The sequence below is a fragment of the Dermacentor variabilis genome, chromosome 5 (genome assembly GCF_050947875.1).
Source record: "Dermacentor variabilis isolate Ectoservices chromosome 5, ASM5094787v1, whole genome shotgun sequence".
Lineage (NCBI taxonomy): Eukaryota > Metazoa > Arthropoda > Arachnida > Ixodida > Ixodidae > Dermacentor > Dermacentor variabilis.
Window position 1 is genome coordinate 42,447,052 of NC_134572.1, and position 26,116 is coordinate 42,473,167.

General features: G+C 42.9%; 1 protein-coding gene across 1 annotated transcript; it reads left to right on the plus strand.

Moving 5' to 3' along the window:
* Positions 1-8,278: 8,278 nt before the first annotated feature.
* LOC142582480 (cyclin-dependent kinases regulatory subunit-like) lies at positions 8,279-24,526 on the plus strand. The gene is made up of 4 exons (XM_075692251.1): positions 8,279-8,358; positions 8,711-8,780; positions 15,418-15,545; positions 24,351-24,526. Exons 2-4 carry the CDS (start codon positions 8,722-8,724, stop codon positions 24,392-24,394), a joined length of 231 nt encoding a protein of 76 aa, XP_075548366.1. The 5' UTR covers positions 8,279-8,358; positions 8,711-8,721; the 3' UTR covers positions 24,395-24,526.
* Positions 24,527-26,116: the final 1,590 nt, after the last annotated feature.

Sequence of the window (26,116 nt, forward strand, 5' to 3'; positions counted from 1 at the left end):
AACGCGACAGCCATCTCCATCGCATCGCTTGTCACTGTCGCGCGCAAGATCGCTTGCGTGGGGTTTATACTTCACACCTTCTACCGCACTATACCGCGCCACATGTTGCGTGAGGAGAGAGGGCATCGCTGCGGCCACATCACCCTCGCTCTCAGTAGCCTGTGCCTGTGTTATCCGCGCGTTCCTTGTCCCCGCAAGCATAGAGTTTTTGTAAGGAAACTCTACGCCCGCAAGCTCTCGCCTGCGTTCTCACTGCGCCTCTGCAAGGCCAAATCAATACGCGCCAAGCGTCTCAACGCGCTCGCTTGCCAGCGAGGAGTTCATAACTCGAAGGATCGCTGTTGCGGTTAGGGTGGCGCTCAGGGCATGGAATCCACCAAGCCCATCGACTACGATGTCAAGTTGTAGAAAATGAAGAAAAAAGGGTTTATTTTAGTTACACGGCTCCAGTGCGGAAGTCCCCTCCATGCAGGAGCAAGTTAACGTCTCAGTCGACATCAGGACCCTCTGTCCTCACTTTCGAAAAGTATCTGCTTTTAATCCCCTCGTCTCCCTAGGCGAGTCGACTAGGGAATCTGAAGACTGTCTAGCAGCAAATCACCATCGCCGACTCCGTTGCGATACCAGCGATACCACGCAGTAATTCCGCCTCGAAGCAACTGGTCTGGAATTTGTGGCAAAAATAAATCATCCGACGACTGGTTTGTTCGTCGTTGCTCACCCCGTTCTTCGCTCATCCTGCAAGGGAGGCGTGGGCTGAGGTCCTTTTGTGTGGTGATTTGACTAGTCTAATTAGCTGCGCGGATTTTGAAAAATGCGCAGTGCTTAAGCCCTTTAAGGACCTTTATGCGCGTTTATTGTTTCAAGCGCATGAAATTCTTTCAAAAGGCAATAGTTGTCTTAGCGTACCGTCGATTAGTCTGACCAGAAAATCTTAGAATATCTTAGAAGTTCCTAGAGTGCATTAGCTATCAGAATGTACCAGTGGCATATTGACAAGCAAAGTTTCTTTATTTACATTTTTTTACCTTTTATAATAATTTTATTCTATTTTATACACGCCTTCCTCACCACGCTTATTTTCATTATAGGTAACTTTACGGTTGCTTTTGTTGTCTTTTTGGTGTTTAGTGGTTTACATGCGTTGTCTGTTATTTTCCTTACGTGTCTTGTTTTCATTGGTTTTGCCTTCTTGCAGTGTTCTTTTTTCTTTGCTTTTAGTTTAGAATATAGTTTCCAGCGTGCCAGCATGATAGTTGCGATTTGCGTTAGTGGCCTGCCGGCCGTGGCTCTTGCTTGTTTTGGTGATTTATAAACTCACAGCCTTAGTTGTTTTTGGGGAGGTTGGCTATTCTTTATTTTTTGTTTGCTTCCCGACTGCTTTCTTGTATATTAAAGCGTTAGCATTAAGAGCGCCAAAGTGAAAAAAAAAGAGTGTATCTGTGTGAAGTGTTGGAAACCGGTCACGTGGTAGAGGCAGAGAAGGGACGGGAGAGCATAGAAGAGCGTGTATGTGCATGTATACACACACACACGCACATGCATATATATATATATATATATATATATATATATATATATATATATATATATATATATATATATATATATATATATATATATATATATATATATATATATATATATATATATTGCAACTGACGATGATCTGCTTCGGACTACCGTCAGTTGCAGATCGCTTTTCCAAGAGGTGGGATGGTGTGTCGAGTGAGCTCCTGAACATAATATTGCAATGCGGTGAACGCGGTTTCAATCATGGACTCGAGGCCTCAAAGAGTTATGAAGTTGGGTTAACAGGCATGCATGCCGAGCAAAGGTGTCATGTGATGTTCGTGGCATTTCAGGTTTGTCCGAAATTTTGAGTAACTGCGTCAGCAATGCCTTTGGGATTATCGGAGCTATACTGCGCAGATGTTTAGGGATGGCATGCTGCAGACGTATTGATGGAGTGTTTCGGCTCCGGAAACGGCCAACGACCTCAATGCGCACAAACGGTGAGAGAGCCCTGATGTGGTACTTTACTAAGCAATAGGTATCACCGTTGTGCCTGAATCGTGTTAACTCCGTCGTCAGTGTACTAATCATACGCAGCACGCAAGGCAACTACTTTTGGGCAGAAGGCGCCTGGCAGCTGGGCTCTCGCTACGCTGGCGGAATTAGGAACGCCACCGGTGGCGCTGCAGGCGTCGCATCCCGATTGGGCATGAGACGAGAGCGACGGGAAAGCGTCGGTCTTGGCTTGACTTTTAACGCTGGCTTGACTATTTTTATTTTCTCTCCTTATCTGTTCTTCCCTTGTCCCCTTCCCCAAGTGTAGGGTAACCAACCGGGCACGTCCTTGGTTAACCTTCCTACCTTTCCCTCTTCGTTTCTCTCCCTCTCTCTTGACTTTTACCTTTCCAAATGCTAATTACACACAGGAGCTCAGGAACACTGGTGTGTTTGCAGGGGTGGTCGTCATACAGCTGTCTTCACGTGTTGTCATGCGCGAGGCCGACCCTTGTAAAGAGCGGGTGTCGCAGCAAAGTTGGCTCATCCCGGAGACATTGTGTGCGGCATATGGCCGAAACAATACAAATCACAGAACGACCACTACAGATTCCAAATGAAGGTGTCTTCAGCAATACCATCGGTAGCTACAGTGGTTGAATGCCAATCGCGTTAACGTCATCATTCATCGTGAAATAGATTATGAGATGAGTCGAGATGTTCCTGTGTTTTTGATGACGTACGAAGTACGGATATCGGATGGTCGGAGGAAGGAACAACCGATCTTCTGATTTAGGAATAATTATTGCATGTTTCCAATCCAATTGACTTTCCAGGCGAGAAATTTTTCATATATATAGCAGAGGGCATCGTTCGGCATACGTCACAAGAGATGCATTAGGTACGTATTTCGTAAGCACCGCGGCACGGTGACTTTATTTAATGTTCAGGTCAAGAAGCGGGCACAGCACACTTGCTTCATTTTCGCGACATTAGAATGTCACTCTGGGATAGAATATTATCAAGGATAACTGTGCTTGATATGTTGCGGTCGTCATTCGCTTTCGCGTTGTCTTCTTACTTTTTTTTTCGTCCGAGATTCACATAAATTAGCCTTCTAAAAGTACAAAAATCACTGTTTCATCACCGTTACTTTTGTACTTCAGTGTTCACTGCCCTGTGTAAATTTACCTGCTTGCATCCACTTGTACTTTTCTATGACATGTACTTGATGCACAATGTTCACTGGAACTTAATAAAATGACGGTGTTCTTTTTCTTCAGAAATATTTCCCCTGTGTGGAGAACGTTGTACAGTTGTACACATTTTGATTTTTTTTTTAGTGCATATTCTTGTCAACTCGGCGTTCACTGTAGTCATTTGCGAACTGAAATAACATTTTGGACATAGTTCCAGAGTCGACAATGCAGCTTCTGAAATGTCCTGCATTTGAAATGCCTCCAAGGATTTTAGCTTACTTGCAGCATGCTGATAGCCTTCGATGCTGTGGTGTGGGACCGTATCCGGTAATCACCCACGGTCCTGTTCAGCGAAGGTTAGGCCTGGCGCTGTCGAGTTAGCGCACCCGCTGCTGGTGAACCTGAACTGAAATGTAAGCAGTTATGTCGGTGGAAGCTGCTTTTATAGTTCAGTTCAGACCTTGGCGATTTGAATCATGTCTCCTTTACTTCGCACCGCGCGTACACAATAAGTGGCAAGCGGCGAAACTGCGTTGTGCCAACGTATGTACTACGTCATCGTTCCCAAAGACTGCCACTCGCATTCGCTGCGTAGATTGGTGGGTCCGTGCATGCTGTTATGCCTACACGTTTAATTCCAGAGATGCACGTTTACGTGCATCTCTGGAGTGGGCCGTCCAGCGGGCCAGGGCCGTTGCCGAGGATCTCGAAAGATTTTCCTCGGGCGATGGAACTCTGGCAGCCTAGCCCCGGGCACCAACATCAACAACCGTTGGACAAATAAAGTTTATTCCTATCCTATCCACGTTTACGTCTACATCAAAGGGGAAACAAGCGACTGTGCATTTGGTAGAACAGCATAAACATACCTCGCTCAATTACCAGCGCGCTGGCATCCACGTTTACATGGCCTATAAGTGAGCGCTTAGGTCGAGCAGTTTCCTTTTCTAATACTTTATGGCACGCGTAAACCAAGTGTGACGAAGTAAAACAAAAGCTGTAATCTGAATAACAGCCCGTAATGTGTCTGGATCACAAATGACGGTGTTTAACCTCTTATTGACTAATGTTGCCTGCAGGCAACGCACCGGTAAAATGTTTTTTTTATTACGAGTTTCAGTTTTGAGTACGAAGTTTCTGGCTATGTCTTAGGCCAACGCTGAATGAGGCAGCAAGCGTCATTTGTCGGTTTAGACAGGAACACTGAACGCGGCAGAAGTTTGACCCGCGACTCGCTGCATATCTTTCGAGCAAAAGGTCAGAGGGGATCTGCCAACGCGAGATATCCAGTTGCATTGGTGTCGCACATGGGATGTAAAGCAAATGAAATGTACGCCTTTGGTTCACATATGACGAGAGCTGCCTATAGAAATACAAAGCTAAACCTCGGGTGGCTTCAGGTGAAGCCCATTTCCAGTTTCCTGCCTGGGTGTTTTCCCCATATTGCTGACAAAATTTCCGCGAAATATTTTATTTTTGTTGTTTATGAATATTGATGCATTTTGAACCTTTAGGTAGAACATGAACGTGACTCATACGCGCAGATATGTATATGTCTTGCTACGTTTTGACGTTATTTTATATCTGCGCTGCGCCATTTTCACAACATTTGAAGCTAAAAATTAACCATTTGTGGCTGCAGATAACTCCGACGCGGAAGGCGGCACGCCGAGACTTCTCGGATGTGCGAAATGTCTAAAGAATGTGTAGAAGCAGCACGAAAACTGAGGTACGGGGACGGAAATCGGCGACAAACTCCAAGGTAGCCGCGTTTTCATACCGAACTCGGCACGGCTTCAACGGCCGCACTCTTGACACAACAGCGCGCTTAAGACTTGCTCATCCAGTATTTGCGGTGAGTGCGACGTGGCTTCCAGGTACGACATGCTGCCCCGGAGAATACATTAATAATTAATGGCAATCCACGAAACGCACTACTGACGCCAACTCAACATGGGCATTGGTACATAAATTAACCGGCGAAAGCCCCGGCACCCTACCAAACCGTTTCCAGCGGGGCGCGGCAGAGGACAGCGCAGGAAAACGAAAAAAAAAAAAAAGGCGGATTGCGAGTGCTGCAGCTTTGCTGAGGTCATTCTTAATGGGAATACTACTCGCTCATGACCATTTGAAACATCGCAGTCGGCGTTTAAGCTGGCTCGAGTGTTTCATCGTGAAATTTTTATGTAACGTATCTTCCGGTGTATTAGACGCGCGCGCCTCCGACCTACCGTTGACCGATCTAAAATACAGCATCTTTTTTTTTTTTTTTGCATCGGAAGTGTTATAAAAATGTGCGACTTGCACATCGGAAAGTACGGTACTTGGAAATATGACAAGACATTCAAACCAGCTCGGTAGTCACCGTGAAACGCGATTGCGCACGTTCATCGCGAAATGTCTTGCTCGCCCGTTTCTAAGGCAATAAACTTCCGCCTCTCTTTTAAAAAAGAAAAAAAAGAAAAAGGTACACTAACAGTCACCTATAGTACGGGTGACCTCCAATCACAAAGGCACCTACATGTCAGGATGACCGTGTTGCCTACGCGGCGAGCCTTCGGTTACGATACACGTTGCCACGGTCGCTCCGCTGTTGAAACGAAATTCGATTGCTTTCAGAATGCTGCCATGCACGGAGTCTTACTCGTGAAAACGCGCGGCGGAACGAGGACGAGAAAGGACCGTCGCATTAAGGAATGATCGGGAAAGGAACTGTGCCGCCTCTTCTTTGAAGGAGTTTGAGCTCAAAAAGCAGTGCGTGCTGACGCCGAGACGCAGGTGACACTGATCCAAACAAAACAAAGCTCTCTAAAGCAGTGAAACGGAACACTGCGGCATTGTGCACGGGCTGAGAGTATGCCAGGACAGTTTCATGAGGTCGACTTTCCAGCTGCTGAGAAAATCTCACTTGCCTCCATGCTTGTGACAAAGCTCGGGCCTAACACCAATGAGCTTGCTATCAGTTGATAGAAATGGGTCATTTTCGAAAATATTTGCGTCTGTATGCATCTCTTTTCATTCGTAATTCAAAATGTTCGACATGATTTGCAATGTGCTTTATATTTGTGCACGGACCGCAATCCAGAGCCCGCGCCCGGCCCGGGCCCTACACTACCACAGGCGACGCGGTCCGGCCCGACGCTAAAGAAGCCCGGCTCGGCCTTAGGCCGAGTTAAGGGCCGGCCCGGGCCCGGCCCGACTTGCAATAAGGCGACGCCGACACAAGAAGAAACAATATCAGGAAAATCAGTTTATTTGAATGACCTTATAATGTTGAACTCTTGCATTCCATATGGCAAAATCGTGAATATATACAGATGCAGCGTGCGCACAGAATTGTTATTCTAAGCTATTGTGCAAAAACAAGTTGTCCATTGATGAAAGGTAAAGGCAAGTGCGGCGCTCCTGCATTATGAATCCGGCAGCGCTGAAGTTTCGTTCACTGCTTGAACTGGTGGCCGGAATGGCTGTTAGCCTCTTAGAAAGAAGAGCAAGTTTGGGGTACGTGGCTTTCTTGCTTTTCCAAAACTGCACTAGTTCAGATTCCGAGCACGGTGTCGATTCTGCGGCCAAGTAATCGGTCAGCTCTTGTTCAGCAGTCTGGTTGCTGGCTGCGCCGCTCCACTCGCTGAAGAAGTCCATGCATGGCTTTTTTGCGGGAGATTGTTCTTGCAGACTGCATGAGTACTCCCCTAGCACACCTTTATCGAGGGACATTTTCGGTGGACGGCCCCCGCCATTGTTGCTCGCAACTAGCATGGCCGGACTGGAGGAGCGGCGGCGGCGCGCGCTTTCCGCTCCTCGCGCCTCGCTCTGACCGGGAAGACGAACAAGAGATATGGCAAGCGCTTCCGGGTGCGCGTCATCAGAGCTTTGTGAAGCCTCGTCCTGAGAATGCCACAAAACACCCGATCGTCCCCTTTTTTTGGGTGCCGACAGCGGCGAGTTGAAAAAGTTCACCCGTTTCTAAGGTGCTGCTGAAAGAAAACAGCGACCTTTCTAGCATGGGCAGTGACGACGTGTGCTTCCTGTCGACTTCGGTCAACGACAGAGTCTTCAAGCAATACCACTGCCCATTGGAAAAGGCCCCTATACGCCGCCGCTTGGCTAATTTGTATGTGTGGCAAAGGCGACCCCGCGTGCGCCGTACACAGACTTGTCTTCGCTTCCCTCCTCAGCCTTTTTACTGGGAGGTGCCTGCAAGTGGCGGCTTTTCCAAAGCGTCGGTACTTGGTAGAACCGAAGACGCATTCCGAGCCTCCGCTAGCTTTCGTTTGCCTTTTGTTAGCGTTTGTACTTTTCTCCCGTCCCTGTAGATTCCATTTTTGATGAATAAATACATTGCACTTCCTGCTGTACCTACATGCGAGACGACAAGCATACTTTCGCATAATTAGGTACGCAGTCGAGATCGGGGAGCCAGACCGGTCCGTCCGAGATATAGAAAGCCTGGCCCGGGACCGGCCCAAGCCTGAGTAAGAGAACCTCCAAATGGCCCGAGCCCGGCCCGCGGGCCGGGCCGGGTCCGGGATTTTGGGCCGACCCGAGCCCGTGCACAGCTCTAATGTGCTTTACCATTTTTTTTGTTTCGAAGATATTTGCTGCACCATTTTACTAACCCTCCCTTCAGTTTTCTATTTTGAATAAAGTAAACATTGCTCGGTCATTACTATTCAAACTGGATTAAGTGGTTTTTAATTTTTTACATGCTTACTAGTCGGGTGAAAGCACCGGGCGACATGGTGTCAGCCAGTCTTGACATAAAACAAAGTTCTGTGCATGGAGGTTTCCTTTCTCCATGGTTCTGTGTCACTCAAGGAATATTGCAAAGGCACTCAGGGAAAACCTGAAAAACTCAGGGAATTTGAAAATGTCGACTGGGTAGACACCCTGATATTGCTAAAATGGGCGTCTTTCCTCTTTCCGAACGGAAAAAAGAGTACTTCAAAACATGGTTCAATGGTTCTAGGCAGTTCTAGGGAACATCGTCGCATCACCTCGAGCAGAATCCGCCTCGTCCCAAGTTGGCCACGCTGTTTTTTCTATAAGTCAAAACTAGTCAAGACGAGCCAAAGTTTAGTCGAAGCCGTACGGAGCAATTCAAAAAGCGGCACTCATTTGAATAGTGCGTTTCTTCTGGAAAGCAACGGTAACACACTCTCTGCTTGACGTCCGATTTATTTTAAATGTTACCCATCGTGATTGAATAGTTAAGGGGACGACTCAGTATTTTACGTGCCGAAATTTGAGTTCATGCGCCTCTAATCGGTGAAAGGCGATTTGTAGTCCAGTGGGCGCCAACCACACATAAGGCATACTTAATGTGCACCTTTTCTTCTACGTTTTTTAAAAATTTTTTCTTGATGCAAGGTGCTGCTAGTACGATAATTGTTTGCTGACCTCTATACTTTTGTTGAATATGAAGTCGGGTGGGGTTACCGTTGAGGCACTACTCCGGTGCTAAAATCCATTGACCCTGTGCTAAATGTTGATTTGTCCAGGTCATCTTGGGATGCCAGAGACCTCAATCCATTACTCAGACAAATACTACGATAACAAGTACGAATACAGGTAAGAACGTTAATCGGGTGCACACTTCAGTTGCCACGTCAGTTAAGTGCGTCAGGCTTAAGCGGGATCATAGTTCGGTAAATGAGGTTGCTAAACTTCAGCAATCTCGATTTTCCGCAAAAGTCATGTGTGATTCAAAAGTGCTCAGAGCACCAATTTTTGTGTGCTAGCGGCAAAGGTTGGGCATAAATGACGCCCCCTCTGCCGGCGAAAGTGTTGGTCGGCCGAGCCCGATTGGGATCGGATTGTTCGGTCGCGATTGGCGCCTTTGAGCAAGCTTACTGAAGAGAGCCAATCGCGATCGCAAGAGATAAAAAAGTGCACACATGTATCAGCTTAGGTGCTACTTAGGGGTTGCTCATAAGAAAAACAATTGCCAGCCATGTCGCTTTGTCATGATTGCTTCAGTAGTATGTATCAATATATTGCCTATTTAGCCAGTGTGAAATTTCGCTACAGTTGGGCTTTAAAGGAATATAAATCAATGATTAACTTGAATTTGCTAATCTGGTTTTGCAGTGGAGAATCAGTTATCAGAGTTACCAGTTACTAGAGCTGTTAGCAATAAGCATGGCTTCGTGTCTTGTGCAGTAGTGCTCCATGTTTGTCAGGGGCAGTTGGTGCGAATGCATCTTACAAATTAATAGCACTTGCAGCAAGAACGGGGATCATTCCTCTGTGCGGGTTCGTTTGTCAGCTGTGTGCAGTAGCCATATGCCTATGGGGGCAGAATATAAAAGTGCCACTCCACATATATATTTGGGTGCCCATTTAAAAGCCTCAGTGGATCTACGATATAAGGCTCAGTGGCTGTGGCGTTCTGGTGCTGAGCAAGAGGCCAGGAGTATGATTTTCAAGTGAGGCAGCCTCATTTCAATAGAGGCAGAATGCAGAAACACTTATGGCACCAAACATTCAGTGCATAATAGAAAAACTGTATGTGGTCAGAATTCATCTGCTACAGCATCTCATAGTCCCTGTGATGCTTCGGGATGTTAAACACTCAATTATCACGGGCCCTCCACTATGTCATCACTGATAGCCCAGGTGTTGCTTTGATGTCTGAAGCCAGATAAATCAACACAAAAGTTTTGTTGGTACCATCTGGCTGTGCAGAGCACAAGCATATTTGGTTGTCATATTTTGTTCTTTTTGTTCTGTATTGTCTACAACAGTCCAAAGATCAGTTGTGTTCATCAACATACAGATAGTGTGTGTTACCCTGAGGCTATTTGGAATGGTTGAGCACTTGCCACCACTCCCATATAATACACAGATCTATCCCAAGATCTCCATTTGCCACCGTTCTGTTACCCACCTTTGACCTGCACATTTGTAGATATTATCACTTCGTCTAATTATCTGCCTCCCTCAACTGCTCCCCTTCCTTTGTCCGCCAGACCTTTTCTCTAATAGACCATTGGTTATCTGTCTGTTTTGCACATTTCAGGTCCTTCCTCTTAATCTAAACAAAAATACAATCTATTTGGGTTTATCCATACTGCTGTGTTTCTATGTCTCAACATTATGCCCCTAATTTCCCTTTCCATCACTCGTCAACGCGTTGGCTTCCTTTTAAGCTTCTTTGTTGACCATCAAATTTCTGCCCCATGACTTTATAGTGGCAGAATACAATGGTGGAATGGTGGTGTATGTTTCTTTTAAAGGGTCCCTGAAGTGGTTTGGACAAATTTTGTAGACTCATAGGGTAAGCTACAGTAAAACATTCTTGCCACAACTTAAGTGAATCATCTCATAGTAAGAACACTATGGACGATTACAAGTTACCCTCCTCCCTAGCCATGCTTTTTCTCCTCAACTCGTTTTCCTAGTGATCGGGGCTAAGCTCCTCCTTCATGGCTCTGTGTCATGATGCGACATCATGTCATCTACTTCCAGTTGTCTTGGAGCAAGCATGCGAAGCCTCTCAAACCTCTATGTTAGCGGCAGGGCCATCAATTCCCAGCGAGAGCTATCTAAGCAGCGTTTGCAGTTCACATTTGCGCCTTTGCTCATCCGGTAAAATGCCCAGTCCACTTGTGCTTGCCTTTACCCAAATGCCAGACAGGCTAAAACTTGGTTGTAATGCTCTGGCATAAAGTGATAGCCGCAGACACATAGATCCTGGCGCTGACTGGATACCGACAGCCCAATGAACTGCAGCCACTCTGCTTGCATGTCGCCTTGCAGAGGGCCACAATGTCGCAGTTTGACATGTCACTGATCGCTAGATCTGCAGCCCACAACCTAATAAGGGTGATTCATGTTGCTCGCAAAAAGAAAGCTTGAGATCAACACTGACCGTGCAGCTCATGTCAACACAGAGAACTTAACACAAGCAGACATTTGCTGTGTGCAAGGAGTGCTTGGGTGTAGGGATAAATTGTCGTTGTGTATTCTGTTTCTGTTACAGCAACACATCCACCAAGATTCCAACTATCACAAACAACATTTGTTCACCATAAAGTTTGAAAAATTTTCGTTGGCGCAACCATCTCTAGTCGATTGGACAGCTCGGCCAACTGACATCAGTTGGGCTGCCTATGTCTCATGTGAGAAGGTGGCTGAAAACTCAGGGGGTGGTGCTGCTGCTATCGGTAGCGATGCACCTTTTAAAAACTTATAATAAATCACGTGCTTTATGCGAAACGCTTAAATGCGTCACTCAATGATCACGAGGACCTACCCTAACGACTCGGCACGTTTGTACAAAATTGTCAAAATCATTTTGGGTCCCTTTAAAGGATAGATGTACGTTGCCATGCTTGTCTTAAAAGCGTATGCCAAAGACAGTTCAACCCATGCTTAGTCTGTACATTTCTGCAAATTCTGTGGCTCTAGAAAAGAACCCAAAACTTAGCAGATTACAAGCTGTTTAAATAAGCTAACCTAGTATCTGCACAGGGTGGGTTCAGAATGGCATTTGCTATGTATACAGTGTTGTTTGGTGCCTGAAGTGCTACCACAGCTAAAGAGATAAGCTTCTAGACAAAATCAGAAAAACTCTTACCACGTGAGCCTGTTAGACTGTTTCATGTAAAATATTTGGATAATGTGCTTTTGGCACTGCATTTTTGTCACAATGTGTTGCATGCAGATTCAGGGAGTGCTTGTATAGTGGTACAGCATTTGTAAAAAAATTATCTGCTTTATGATTGAGGTGATATAAGAAAGAATGAAAGCATTTTGTACCAGATTGCAGTTTGTAAAAATGAAAAACAGACTGAAATGAAAACAAACTGAATAGAAAGAGATGTGGGTGATGCTGACATCCAACTTGTTCATTTCTTTCAGAATGATGGCGTATGTGTTCTTTGCAATGAAAATATGCGAAAATGTATTAATCGGCTGTTGTAAAATGCCTCTGCTCTTTCTTGCAGTGTGTTCAGTAATGTGTAATTCAACAAGAACCAAACCTGACGTAGTAGTTCTGCAGAAACCCGCAAGGGGGAGAGAAGTAATGAATAAAGGAAAAATCAGACATCCACCTGTTCGTAGCAATTGCTACAAAGGAAACCCATACGGGTTCCTCGAAATAAAAGCCTCATAGTTGAAGAAAAAAAAAAAAGCCTCATAGTTCTTCAACTATGAGGCTTTTATTTTATTTTTTATTTTTTCCTTTGTAGCAATTGCTACGAACATGTGGATGTCTGATTTTTCCTTTATTCAAGAACCAAACCTGTATTAAATCTTCAAAAGTAAAAGAAAACCATAGCCTCCTATATTTTTTCATGCCCACTCGGTGGTTCTGCCTAGCTCACATGCTCATCACCAGAGCACACTGCCTACGCAGTCCTGGAGCAGATGACATGATGACACTGCTTGCGTGCACGCTCGATGTGACACGTTTGGTGTTTGTATTGAATTTTGGACTATAAAATAAGCTCGCAAGTTAAATTGATGTTTGTGTACGATGTGGATTGAGGGTAAGCAGCACACACCAAGATGTGGACAAGCAGGAACTTCACTCAAAGGTGCCAAACTGTGACATGAAGTACAGTTAGAGTGTCTTTCCTGATTGCAATTTTATTTCAAGAACTTTGGCAACTTCGTGTTTGTCTATCGCATTGCCCTCATTGTTGCAAAATTTGTAAATATTGGTCAAGAAATCTTTTTTGTACAAAACCTAGAGTGCATAAAAGATGAGAGACAAAGGAGACATATAACACTAGCTCACTTTTCTTCTGAGAATGTCGTGCCAACTAGCCCACCTATCCCTCCTATTGCAAGTATAAAACTTTGTCAGCAACAACTGTAACAGATTCTCATGATTTTCTTGGGTTGAAAACATCAAAACTTATAACATATAACTTCTAATCCGAGGATTCCGGTGCAGTCTCTGACTTTGAGACCCTTGTCTGTATACCATTTTCTGTAACAAATTCTTATGAACGAATAATAAACTGAAAACTGAAACTTTGTGCTTGCGGAGTACTGAGCATGAACCAGCACTGCAGATGTGGCTGGTGTCCATAAATTCACCCGTCAGTCCGACACCCACGAAACTTGTGTTGCACTTATTGCCCACTTGCTCTTGCAGGAGCTACAGCACAGCTGTCAAAACAAGGCAAATCTTTAACAACTTTCTTTGCATATTCTTTTTTCAATATTTGTGGAGAAAACATGTTTTCAAGTCAACAATCACACTGGCTTTATAAGGCTGCCTTGCTGCATATTGTGCAGGCTTTTTTTGTGGTTCACAGTTATTTTGCAACCTTTTCCCCATTGCCATGCGACAAAAACTGCAATCGGTAGATTTTTTAAGACAGTCTTTTTTGGCGACTTCACATGTGGGGTTTGGGTATATATAGCTGGCTTCTTGGTCAAGAAACAGCCCTTTCGTCTCTCCAGAGCATTGTAGCGAGTCACAAATGGTATGATAAGCTAGGTCTCAACGAGACAGGAAGTGGGGAATAGTTGCAGGGTAGGTTAAATTAACAGTACAGGCATAATTACCACCAGTATAGTCAAAAATACACAACACACTTCCCAGAATTGGTGCACCTGGCCTTTTAGTAAAAAGAAAAAGAATAAAAAAGCCATGTCAGCCAGTCAAGGTAAAAGAAGACAAAAAGGAATGAAAAACTCACCATGAATAAAGTAAATAGAGCACCCAGAAAAAAATTGAATGTCTGCACAATGGGATGAAGAAAATAATGCAAAAATATATAATTATGCAACATTTAGTTTTCTCTAAGCCCCTATTTGAGTACTTGTCTTATTTCACATTGACTTTGGTTACCCCACCCTTTTTATAAGTGACGCTAATTATATGCTAGATTCAGATCTCCAGGGTGCTCAGTGCAATATACCCGAGTCTTCCATTGCATAAAAGTTAGAATGCCAAGACATTGATTTTATGGTTGTCAGTGAGAATGTGCGCATAACGAAAAATCTCATGTCTTTGACATCCTTTGGGACTTTTCATTATAGCTACTTTAAGGCAGCAAAAAACAACACACAGCACACAAGAGAAGACAACGGGACAGAGCACCTGTCCCGTTGTCTTCTCTTGTGTGCTGTGTGTTGTTTTTTGCTGCCTTAAAGTAGTTTTAATGAACTGATACCAACTTGCCCAACAAAAAGTTCTCCTATTCCTTCAGGATGTGTTGCATCCATGGTTGCAGGTTGTGGTCAGTACAATTTCTTATGAATCGGCCACGGGTATTTTGAAGGAAAGTGGAAGGTTGTTGAGGACAAAGCACTGAATCAAGTTGGCCAGCACAAGATCATTCATTGTTTCTTTACAAAAGCTTTCACCATAGTCTACCTCACCGATGGTACACTCCAAGGCATAGCTATGTTTATGGAGTTTGATGCGGCCAGGTATGAGGTGCAAACGTCTCGCATGGAGAGCCAAGGTGTGAATGGAGAAAGAAGAGAGAGCGCAACGGATAGCCTCTGCGGCACCATCGCGCAGGCATGAAAAAAACTAGGTGACAATGGCCAAACCAAATAATTGCAGAACTGGCTTATGTTCAGATAGTACAACTCCTTTTTAGCTCGTGCATTGGTGTCGAAATGTACCATTTCAATACCTTCAATTATTTCCCCTGTGATTCTATCACTTTTTGCTTTCTGTGTGGCAACAGTTTATCTAAAGAAAAGATGCACTTTTTGAACATGCCATGCTCTAGTACTGTAACTTAGCCGGTGGAATCTTATTTCTTGTTCTTTTTATATGTTGTACAGCTTAAGTTTGCCATTATGGGTTCTGATTGTACCCGAACTACACATAAGCTATAATTTTGAGAGAAATGTGCCATTTAGAAAGCTACACCATCCTCATCCTTTTCGTTGCTTAGCTCTATTCTTTACCATTCCCCAGACTTGCACTGTGCCTTTAGTACCGTTTACTGATTGCATAATGTAGTCTTTAAGCATTGGTTCTATGTGTGCCTCTCTTACAAAAGTCACATCTGTGTTACTTGAAGCTTTGCATTATTGCTGCACTGTTTCTTGCACATTTGATCAGATGCAAGCACAAGACCTGAAATGTGATTTACATTCTGCTTGTGCACAGTGATGACCCATTGTTTTTATTTATTTTAGTTAGTTACCTAAAGTAGTAGGATTCCCATTTGAAAAATTCTAACACTTCTGTGTGTATTGCAATCCCCTTCCCCCCAACCTGTAGACATGTGATCCTGCCACCTGAGATGGCCCAGTCTGTGCCCAAGACTCACCTGATGACCGAGACTGAGTGGCGTAACCTGGGAGTGCAACAGTCCCTTGGCTGGGAGCACTACATGGTTCACTCGCCCGGTAAGTGGTCCTTTTTTTATTAGTCCGCAATAAATGACAAGCACTAAGCCAAGCTTAATGTGGTAACCAGTGTGCCAACACATGTGTCACTTTTATTGAGAATGTTTTCTTAAGTGAGAAAATGACTTGAACCCCTGTGAAAATGCAGAACCAGCTCCTAATGACGTCTCATGGCTTGATTACATTTGGCCAGTAATAGTCAGCAACTGAATCAAGAAAACAAATACTAAATAAATAAAGATTAGAACATGAAATACAATTAACTGTGGACAATTTTACTTGATTCTCTTACTAAAAACCTACTGATGCTACCTCTTTGTGCACCCACCATGGTGGCATAGTGGCTATGGCGCTGTGCTGCTAAGCGTGAGGGCACAGGATCAATTCTCGGCCACATTTCGATGTGGGTGAAATGCAAAAGTGCCCATGTCCCGTGCATTGGGTGCACGTTAAAGAACCCCAGGTGGTAAAAATCAATGCAGAGTCCCCGACTGTGGTGTGCCTCATAATTATATTGGGGTTCTGGCACATAAAACCCCAAGATTAAATTTTTTAGACCGCTTTACGCAGCTCTAGTGTTGCTATTTACAGTAGTGTGTCACCCTCGTTGTGTAGCCTTCTGACTGATGGCAGTAGTGCCCAGTGGAGCAGGTTCTTCAAGACTGCTGGGACAGTACAGGAAGCATATTAGAAGCACACTTCTGTGCTACTACTAATGCTACACGAGAACATTGGAGTGCAGGCATGTGGGCAGAAATAATGGACACGCCCACTGTCCAAGCTAGGGTACCAGTTGAAACAGTGTACCAGATTTGGTGACTGAGGACTACCAATTCTACGTTGTCCATTGTGAGTTATATGTCTCGATTAGTCAATACGGACCAAAGGTCCAAAACTCGTGGCCAACAGAGCTTTTGTCTGCAGCCCGTGTGGGTCCATTAATTTGTCTTGCCTTGTGGGGGGTGTCAGCATCAGTAAGTTGGTAATCCATGCTGTTGCAACATCAGAGCAAACTGGTCATGAAGAAATAAATGTTGATGTGTGTACATTTCTTTGTGGCTAGTTTGTTGTCATGGCAACATCATGGCCGGAGTCTGCCCTTTGCTGAGCACGTTACAGTTTGCCCCATGGGCAGCTATGTGCCATTTTTGCAGCGCTGCATGAGTTTGAAACTGTCGTTATAGAATAGTATTTGCAATTCATACGAGTACGGAATATTCTCTCCTAGCAAACAGTCCAGAGGTAAGTCTTGGAAGTAGGAGTACGTGCATAAAAAATTTGCTTGTAGTAGTAACAAAGAAAGAAAAATGGATAACTTACTTTTGAAAAGTGTGGCTTATCTTAAAACTACATGTCACTTCAATTTATATTGTTGACAAAGCAGTAGTACTGTGTGGAAGTGTGGTAACTGCATGGTCCATACTAGGTGCACCTCCTGGTTTGGTCCAATAAGGAAATTATAAGAATAGGGGACTGAAACATCAGCATGTGTAAAGCACTTTATATAGGCTGACATCGTGCTCACCGATGTGGGAAAGCTCTAGAACAAGGCTTGGTGCACCTCATTTTGTTTTTGCCGCCTGCAATGCCACCACTGGTTGAAATGAAAGCATTTAGCAAAACGGTTTGCCCTATCAGAAGAACTAGTTGGCCTATTTGGTACTTGCTGTGAAACATAATCGTTAAGAGTGAGTGAATATTTGAAGTTTCAAATATGAATCGAATATTATGCACTAACTATTCATATTCATATTCTAAAATGAACTATTTGGTATTGTCAAATATCAAAACTAACTAAATATTTCACAACAACCGACTGTTAAAGTCAGGTTCATGTTCTATGTCTGCTAAACAAAGTATCACAAACTATCAGAAGTCAAACAAGGACATAAGTTTTTAAAGGAATGTAGGAACAAAATGGGTCATGCAAGCTGCGTTTTCGGTTTCACAGCAGAAGCCTGCATTAAAACCTGTGATTCTTACTTGTGCTCTGTACTTCAGTGTTTCTTGCAGTCTAGCCATGTATCAACTTTGTATTTTTCGCTACTGTCAGTGATGTTTTCCTTGGAATGGACCCTTTTACATGTGTATAGGACATGCAAGTCTGTCGGCAGCCTTTCTTTTTCACGAATGTTGACCTTTTTCTTTAACCACTTAATTAGCACTTTCGAAAAGCTAGTCATACAGCAGAAGTTCATTCTTGAAAAGCCTGTTTGCAACCAGGCTCTAAAGATCTTGAGAGATTATTTGTGAAGTTAATTATTGACAATAGTACTAGTGTGGTACCTCAATTTACCAAAATAAAGATTCCTTCTATAAATATATGTCTGCATGTGACTATTCAATATTCTATTCAATATTTGGTACTTACTATGTATTTGTATTCAACTCGTATTCAAAAAATATTAAATTCGCCCAGCTCTAATGGTTGCTGCTAAAGAGCCGCACATAAAATGCAGAGTATATTTTTTTCTTGGGTCTGTAACTCAAATATATCAGTTGCAAGGGCTGTCTATGTCATCGCGATTTTTTTATTTTGTGTCTGGGCTCTATGTTCATCTGCTCAATGTGAAACAAAGTAGTCATGAAATTTACCACAATGTGAATGATCACACTCACACAATGTGATGAGCACTCATTTCATGTACTGAAGTGACATACTGACGTACGTCAAGAACTCCTTTTTAGATTACCCTGTCTGTTTTTCTTGTGTTCAAAGCAGTGTGTTTCTTTGAAGTCGTGCAGGGTACTCGTAAGACATCAGTTTGTTGTTTGGAAGCATTCTGCTTTCTATTTACTGATTTTGCTGCTGTGCGGAGGCGATATAGAGCCAAACCCAGGGCTGATACTGCACAGTTTGAACGAATACTTGAGGGCCAAAACACAATATTGAAAAAGCTGTGAGCAATGGAGAACAAGTTCTCTGCTGAAATAGAAGAACTGAAGGCTCGTATTGTGTCATTAGAAGAAACAATCACAGGAGTGGATGATATTCTTTCTTCACTGGCTAACGTTGGGGCACAGCAGCATCAGAATCGGGCAACATTGTCGGCTTTTGGTTCAGAAATTGACGATATTGAGAATCGTCAAAGGCAGGATAATCTACTTTTTTATGGTTTTGAAGATAGTGATACTGGTGAGAATGCAACTAAATCAAGTGAACTTGCCTCAAACCTGTGCCGCACGAAACTGGAACTTAATGCTGTTAGAATTGAACGCGCTCACAGGATAGGAACCTATCGAGCAGATAAAGCACGCCCAATTATAGGGAACTTTTCCTCTTTCAAAGAACGCTAACGAGTGTTAAATAATGCACACAAGTTAAAGGGCACGGACTATAGCATTTAGGAAGATTTTTCACACGTGGTGAGGGATAAAAGAAACTGTTTATGGAATTTTGCGAAACAGAATCGGCAAGAAGGTATAAAAGCAGTGCTGAAGTTGGATACCTTGTACATGGACAACAAACGCTATCAGATTGATAGCGTGACCAACAAAGTGAAGCAGATGTGACCATCACCAGTTACTAAGATAAAGGAAATGCTCAGTGTTTTGGTGATAAACTGCAGGAGCAAAAGAAATAATGTCGATTCTTTCCATATCCTTCTTAGATCAGTTGAGCCGTCAATAGTTACTGGCACAGAGTCATGGTTGGACTCAAGCATCTTAAATTCTGAAGTTTTTCCAGATGGCTATCATTGTTTCAAACGCGATCGAAGAGCAATAGGGGGAGGGGTATTTATTCTCGTTAGCTCAAGCTTATCGTGTGTACCGCTTTAAGGTTGTACAGCCAATCTTGAGTCTGTTTTTTGCAAAGTGAGGCTATCTTATGGGAAAAGTATAGTTATTGGATCGTATTACCATCTTCCTGGATCATACTACGACCAGTTCGTTCAGCTGTCTGCTTTCCGTGATATGCTTGAAAACGATATCATAATACTAGGGGGACATTTTAATCTTCTGGGTATAGACTGGTCATGCGATGACCCTGTAGCGTCGGTCACTGGCCATGTGTATTCTGCATTTTTGGATCTCGTCTGTTATTTTACGTTTCAACAGTACATTCGTGCTGCTTCACGGAACGACGGCACAGGTCACATACTTGATTTGCTCTTATGTAATGTTCTGAACATTATAACGAATGTGAATGTACTTCCCGGCTTAAGTGACCATTGTGTTTTTACTGCTGATATAAACATTCAATATGTATCCGTGCCGAAGAAGGAACCCAGAAAGATTTATGTGTATAAGAGGGCTGATTTTGGTGCTATAATTTCAGCGTTTGAGTCATATTTTCCTACCTTTGATGCATTAGTTGATGAATTGAGCATTGAAAATTTATGGAAGCTGTTTAAAGACAAGTTTTTTGAATTGCACGATACATTTGTTGCTACTCATGTTATCTCCTCTAAACGGTCAAAGGTTAAGCTTTGATTTAATCATCAGTTGCGCACACTAATACGAAAAATTAGGAGAGCTTATCTCAAGTTTCAGAGAGCGAAGTCCCAGAATACTTGGTTAGAACTGAAATGTTTGTAAAAAAGCTTTCAAGGTCTTGTGGAGCAGGCCAAGCAAACTTACTTTGAAAACCTTGGTGTGAAGTTGCTCAAAGATTCCAAAGAGTTCTGGAGATTTTTTAGGTGCAACGGTAAAGAAAACAATTCTGTTCCCCCCTTAAAGAGCTATGAAACCATAATTGATGCTGATGAAGACAAAGTGAAACTTTTTAGCAATTTTTTCTAGTCAGTGTTTAGACCAAAGCATTCTCGCACTGTTAATGTGATCTGCCCAATGGACATTGAACAAATGCCTGAGGTTATATTTGGTGTAGAAGGTTTGCGTAAATTACTGCAGGAGATGAAGCTGACAATTGCTTGTGGCCCTGATGATATTCCGGCAGTGATTCTTAAAAACTTTTCTGGAATATTGTGTTTTTACTTTTCTCATTTACAAAGTGTTTATCTTCGTCTTGTTTACCGCGTGATTGGAAGCTGGCACGGGTTGTACCCATTCACAAAGGCGGATCGAGAAGTGCCGTTGAGAACTACAGACTGGTGTCTTTAACAAGTATCACATGCAAGTTAATGGAACACATAATTTATACTTCAATCATGTCGCATTTAGTTAAGCACAATAATCTAAGCTCTAGTCAACATGGTTTTTGACAAGGTTTTTCATGCTCTACACAGTTAGTAGAGTTCTTTCATGATCTGGCCTTGGCAATAGACAAAACCAAAATAATAGACTGCATATTTCTAGGTTTGAAAAAAGCCTTCGATGTGGTTGCACATGATCTTCTCATCTCAAAACTTAGGGCCTACAAATTGGACAATAGTGTCATAGCTTGAATTGCTGAATATCTTCGTGCAAGAGAGCAGTCTGTGGTGCTCAACGGTTTTTGTTCTGTATATGTTCCAGTTACCTCAGGTGTTCCTCAGGGATCAGTTATGGGTCCCCTTTTATTTCTACTCTTTATTAATGATATTGAAAGTGACCTTATGTCTACATTTAGAATGTTTGCGGATGACTGTGTCATCTATAGAGTCAGAGATAATGCAAGTGACATTTCATCATTACAGACTGATTTAGACCTTATAGGAACCTTATAGGAACCTTATAGGAACATTGTGCAATACGTGGGAAATGTCACTAAATGTTCAAAAATGTGTTCACGTCACCTTTTCAAGGAAGCACGCATTTCAGTCATGCGCTTATACCTTGAGTAATATGGCATTAAAGAAGCTTTACGAATACAAATATTTAGGAATTTTAATGACGTCTGAGTTACTAAGATGGAACAGGCACATTACGCATATTAAGAATACGGCAATATGTTCATTGGGATTCCTCCACCGTAACTTCACTCAATTACCGAATAAATCAAAAGAGCAATTGTATTTCACTTATGTTTGTAGTTTACTTGATTACTGTTGTATTTGTTGGGATCCGTACACATCTGATCTCACGGAACATCTTGAAAGGGTGTAGATTAGAGCAGCTAGGTTTGTTCTTAATAACTATAATAGAAAATTAAGTATGACAGAAGGACCAGGGAAAAAATCTGAGGTGAAAATTTTTTCATGCTGTTTATTATTCAAAAATGGATTGATAGAGAAAGATATATTAAGTCGCCTACTTATATGTCGTTGAGACGCGACTATGTGCTGAAAGTCCGCGAGTTTCTTTCAGGGGTGACGTCTTTAGGTATTCTTTTTTTGTTTGGTCTATAGAAGAATCGAATGCTCTTTCGCCTGACATTGTTAATATTGAAAACAATGATGCATTTTATCGCGCTTTATGTAAGTGATCACTTGTTTCTTCCTTTGAAATGTAATCCCCCCTGCTATAATGCCTGCATGGGCGATTCAGATATGTAATAAATAAATAAATAAATAAATAAATAAATAAATAAATAAATAAATAAATAAATAAAGGTGGTGCCCATATTGCAGCCTTACGGCAGTGGCTTCATATGAGTAATTTAAGTCAATAACAAAAGCTTGCTCATAGTTGTAAGACGAGTCAGGAAGCTGTATGTGAGACCTGTAGTTTTATCAAGTGTTGTTTAGCTTCACAAAACCATGGCAAAGCTAACAAATGTCTACATGTCCAAAAATTTCACATGGGCTCCAAGATCTCAAGGTTCTTACATTGCTATAGCATGGTGCAACAAAAGTTTCGAGACCACAGCTTTTGCATACTGCTGCCACGACCCATCATCTTCACACAGGTGCAACACTCTTTGACAAGCTGGGATGCAATGAAAAAGCAGATTTCACTCAACTGCATAGGATATTGTAACCAACAGTTACGACAGCCGTTTTTATGAAAACTAATTTATTCTGGGCAAACCTGTGCCCGTTAATGAAAATATCCCTTGAGCTTCGCTTCTTCGAACGTCATTCTCCTCTTTGTCGCCTCCTGTTGCGTGCCAGTCCGATTCTTGCGCACGAGCCGCCAGTCTGTCAGCAGCGGCCCAGCGTTGCCTTGCAGTGCTTTTCTTGACGCTTGCGGTGTGGCAGCTCTTTGAAACGCAGTTCGGATGTGGCGGTCATCTTTTGTTCTCGCAATGCTGGCGGCAATATATTGCATCAAAGGCATACTTGGCCAGGAACCAACTCCAAAGCACATGTTTGTATCAGCTTACTAGGAACACAGTATGCAGTGGCAGACATCGAGATTATTTGGATACTAAAAGCTTAGCGTGTGTCGCACACCAACTGTAAGACGAAGCAACTTAGTTTATACTGCTCATTTATTTTGGCTGTACTCGGCCATACTAGTACACAGCTCACTCTATTGCCAGAAAAAACTGAGTCACAGTGCAATATTTGAAAGCCTGTGGTTTATCACTCAAACTTTGTCATTGCTTTAAGATGAGAGAATGCAAAGCCCCATTAAAACCACAGTGACTTCCAGAAAAATTCATTGCGTTGCACTTAAGCTGCTTGGTCAAGCTTCTTGTAGTTTTGGCACCCACCACTAATGTGAAGCAGTGCACCCACGAGTCACATGTGTGCCATGGCAAGTGTGGCAACTAATGCTACATCTGTCATGTTGGTTTAGTCTCTAATAAAATGGCATGTTAAGAATGGTGTTATGTAAGATTCTGTTATTAAAGCATAAGCACGCACACTATGCTATACAGGTATATAAAATGTGAACAGCACAACCGGCAAATCACTAAATTTGGAGGAAAGGTGGGATCTGAGCCCATTGTGCGAAAGCATTTATCACATTCCCAGTTTCTTCACTTGCTTGTTATTATGTGAGGAAATGTTATGGGAAAACCAAGGCTTTATTGGTACAACTTTGACCATACTTAAGCCAAGCTATTCTTGTTTGTGCTTGAGCAACAAATGGATTTGCTGTATACAGTTCACTTGTGCCTGCTGAAATTCCTCAGCTCCAGACTTCTGTTTAAATCCTGAAGATTGAAATATTAGGAATAAGGCAGAGTGAAACGCGAAGTTACAATTAAGAGCATTTTGGGACTTTTATTTTTTCTCACGAAATCTATTTTCAGCCTGCACCATCATTATGGTGCACTGCAGTGTTGCTCACAAGTACATCACCCACCACTTCGCATACTGAAGTCACTCATCTTTTGTAGATTGTTTGTATTTTTTCCAAAGCTGTGCCGTTTGCCCAAGTCTTAAAAAGAGGTGATGCAATGGATTGGGTTCAGTGGTGCACTGGCTGCCATACTATAATTGGAGGTGGCTTTTGCCTCTATATTTATGCTGGGTGACTAGGAATGCACCATCGTAAAGGGCTCATTGGCATCTGTGATAGGATAGCAATGTTGCTAGGCAGCAAACTTATTGGAGGGAAAAATGAAAAAAGATAATAATAGTTCTAGAGACAGCTCTTTGGTATTCTTGAATCTAATATTTCAGCATTCCTGGCATGTTGAGCAACTTGTTAAGGTCAGCAGGCTTCTTTCTTTTTTAAGTGCATTTTAATGGTGCCTGCAAAATACAACAGTGAGAGCCATTTGCACATTGGCAAGCCATGAATATGTTTCTGATTACAAGCTCATTGCATATACTAATGTTTTACATTTTGCCATCATGGGCATGCACATGAAAAATGAGTGCACTGTTTTTAATTTACGATGTAGTTTATGAAGTCTACTGCTTCCAAATAGCTGCTTTCTGTGTGTATCTACTCAGTATATGTTATGTTATTGCTTGTTTCATGGAATAAGTTGTTTCTCTTCCAGGACCACAGCTTTAATTGTTTTGTTGGGCAAAAAGAGCCTTCTGAAGGTGCTGACAGACTTGTTTTCTCCTATTTTTTCAGAGCCCCACGTCCTTCTGTTTAGGAGGCCGACCACAGCAATGTAAACCACTCTCACTGCAATGCCATTGCTGGTGATACAAGGCAGCTGACTACTATAGTGACAATATAAACATGCAATGACCCACTCGAGTACTTTTCTTTTTCTGCACCCATTAAATAAAGGGGGGTATGTTACACCTCTTGTCACTTTAGTCTTCACCAGTTTCTTGCTCGTGCTGTTTGCTGGAAACTTAGACGTCTGCATGATACTATAGCTCAGCCTGACGTGGTTTCTTAGGGAAGAAAACATTTATTTGCTTTCTCATGTTGTTAGCTATCTTGGCTGCTACAGGGCAAGCACGATGTGCGCCAAAACAAGACAGTTTCTTTGCAAGGTTAGTAATCTGACATGAAATGTAGCATGCAAAACACAATATGATGGTATTGTAGGCTGTGGAACATGTATAACTGCTGTTACTATTATCTGTGTAACTATCTGCACGATAAAATTGAGCATGCACAACGGAATTGCTATGCATTCATGTGTACATTTTCTTTACTTTATAGTACATTATTAACCCTCCTTAATAATAATATTTGGGGTTTTACGTGCCAAAACCACTTTCTGATTATGAGGCACGCCGTAGTGGAGGACTCCGGAAATTTTGACCACCTGGGGTTCTTTAACGTGCACCTAAATCTAAGCACACGGGTGTTTTCGCATTTCGCCCCCATCGAAATGCGGCCGCCGTGGCCGGGATTCGATCCCGCGACCTCGTGCTCAGCAGCCCAACACCATAGCCACTGAGCAACCACGGCGGGTAACCCTCCTTAGCATTCTTAACCCCACACAATTCAACGACCAATGTAAATTCAGCAATCAGCCAGGGACTCTCAGACACACCATATTGGAGTGTGTCAACAACCCGGACATACAACCCCCTTTCCCTGAGCGTGGGTAGACACTGCTGTCCAGCTCCCTACCTCAAGATCAACTCCTGCTGTTGCTGGATTTCCTCCTCCTTTAAGAATCGGCAGTTGGGTGGGTTGACAGTTAATGGGTGACTGTGAGCACAGCATGCTAGATGAGGCACTAGAGCAACTGTAAACACATTGCTAACTGATAATGATGCTTTCAGAGTTTAAAGTTATCACTGTGTTATACTTTTAGGTGCTTGTCCCATGCATTGCACTCGCTGTCACCAAGGGTGCAAGGATGCAAACAGGTAAGGCAGAGAACTGGGGGTAGTAACCTCTAAAATTGTAGCACAATAACACAAAAATAAGGTTAGACAGGGACAGTGGTGCTACTCTAGCAACTCGTAACTGAATATTTATCCAGATCAAGCATTACAAATAGAGGTAAGATTTTTAACAGGGAGAGGCGGCCTAGTTGGTGGTCGATATTGGAATGCATCATGTAACTGCGCAAACAACAAAGGACAAAAAAGGAAAAACCGCGCGGTTACATAATGCGAGGTAAGATTTGACAAATTTAAACAAACACTTGTAAGTAAACGTAAACTTAGTGCATCTAGCATGTGATCAGTAAATCTCGTCACTTCCTCATGCTAAGATGCCAAAGCCTGATCTGCATGCATCACTGCTGCTCTGATGGAAATATGTCTTTGCACTCACTTTCCTTTATGTTAGTATCATGGTGCTGGAGGATCGCACACATCTTCATAAATGGCCGATATTCACAACACTCAATATCGCGGTGTACTTGAGTACTACAGGGGGCGAATAGCTGTGGTTGCATGGGCAAGCATGGAGGGAATGGCTAC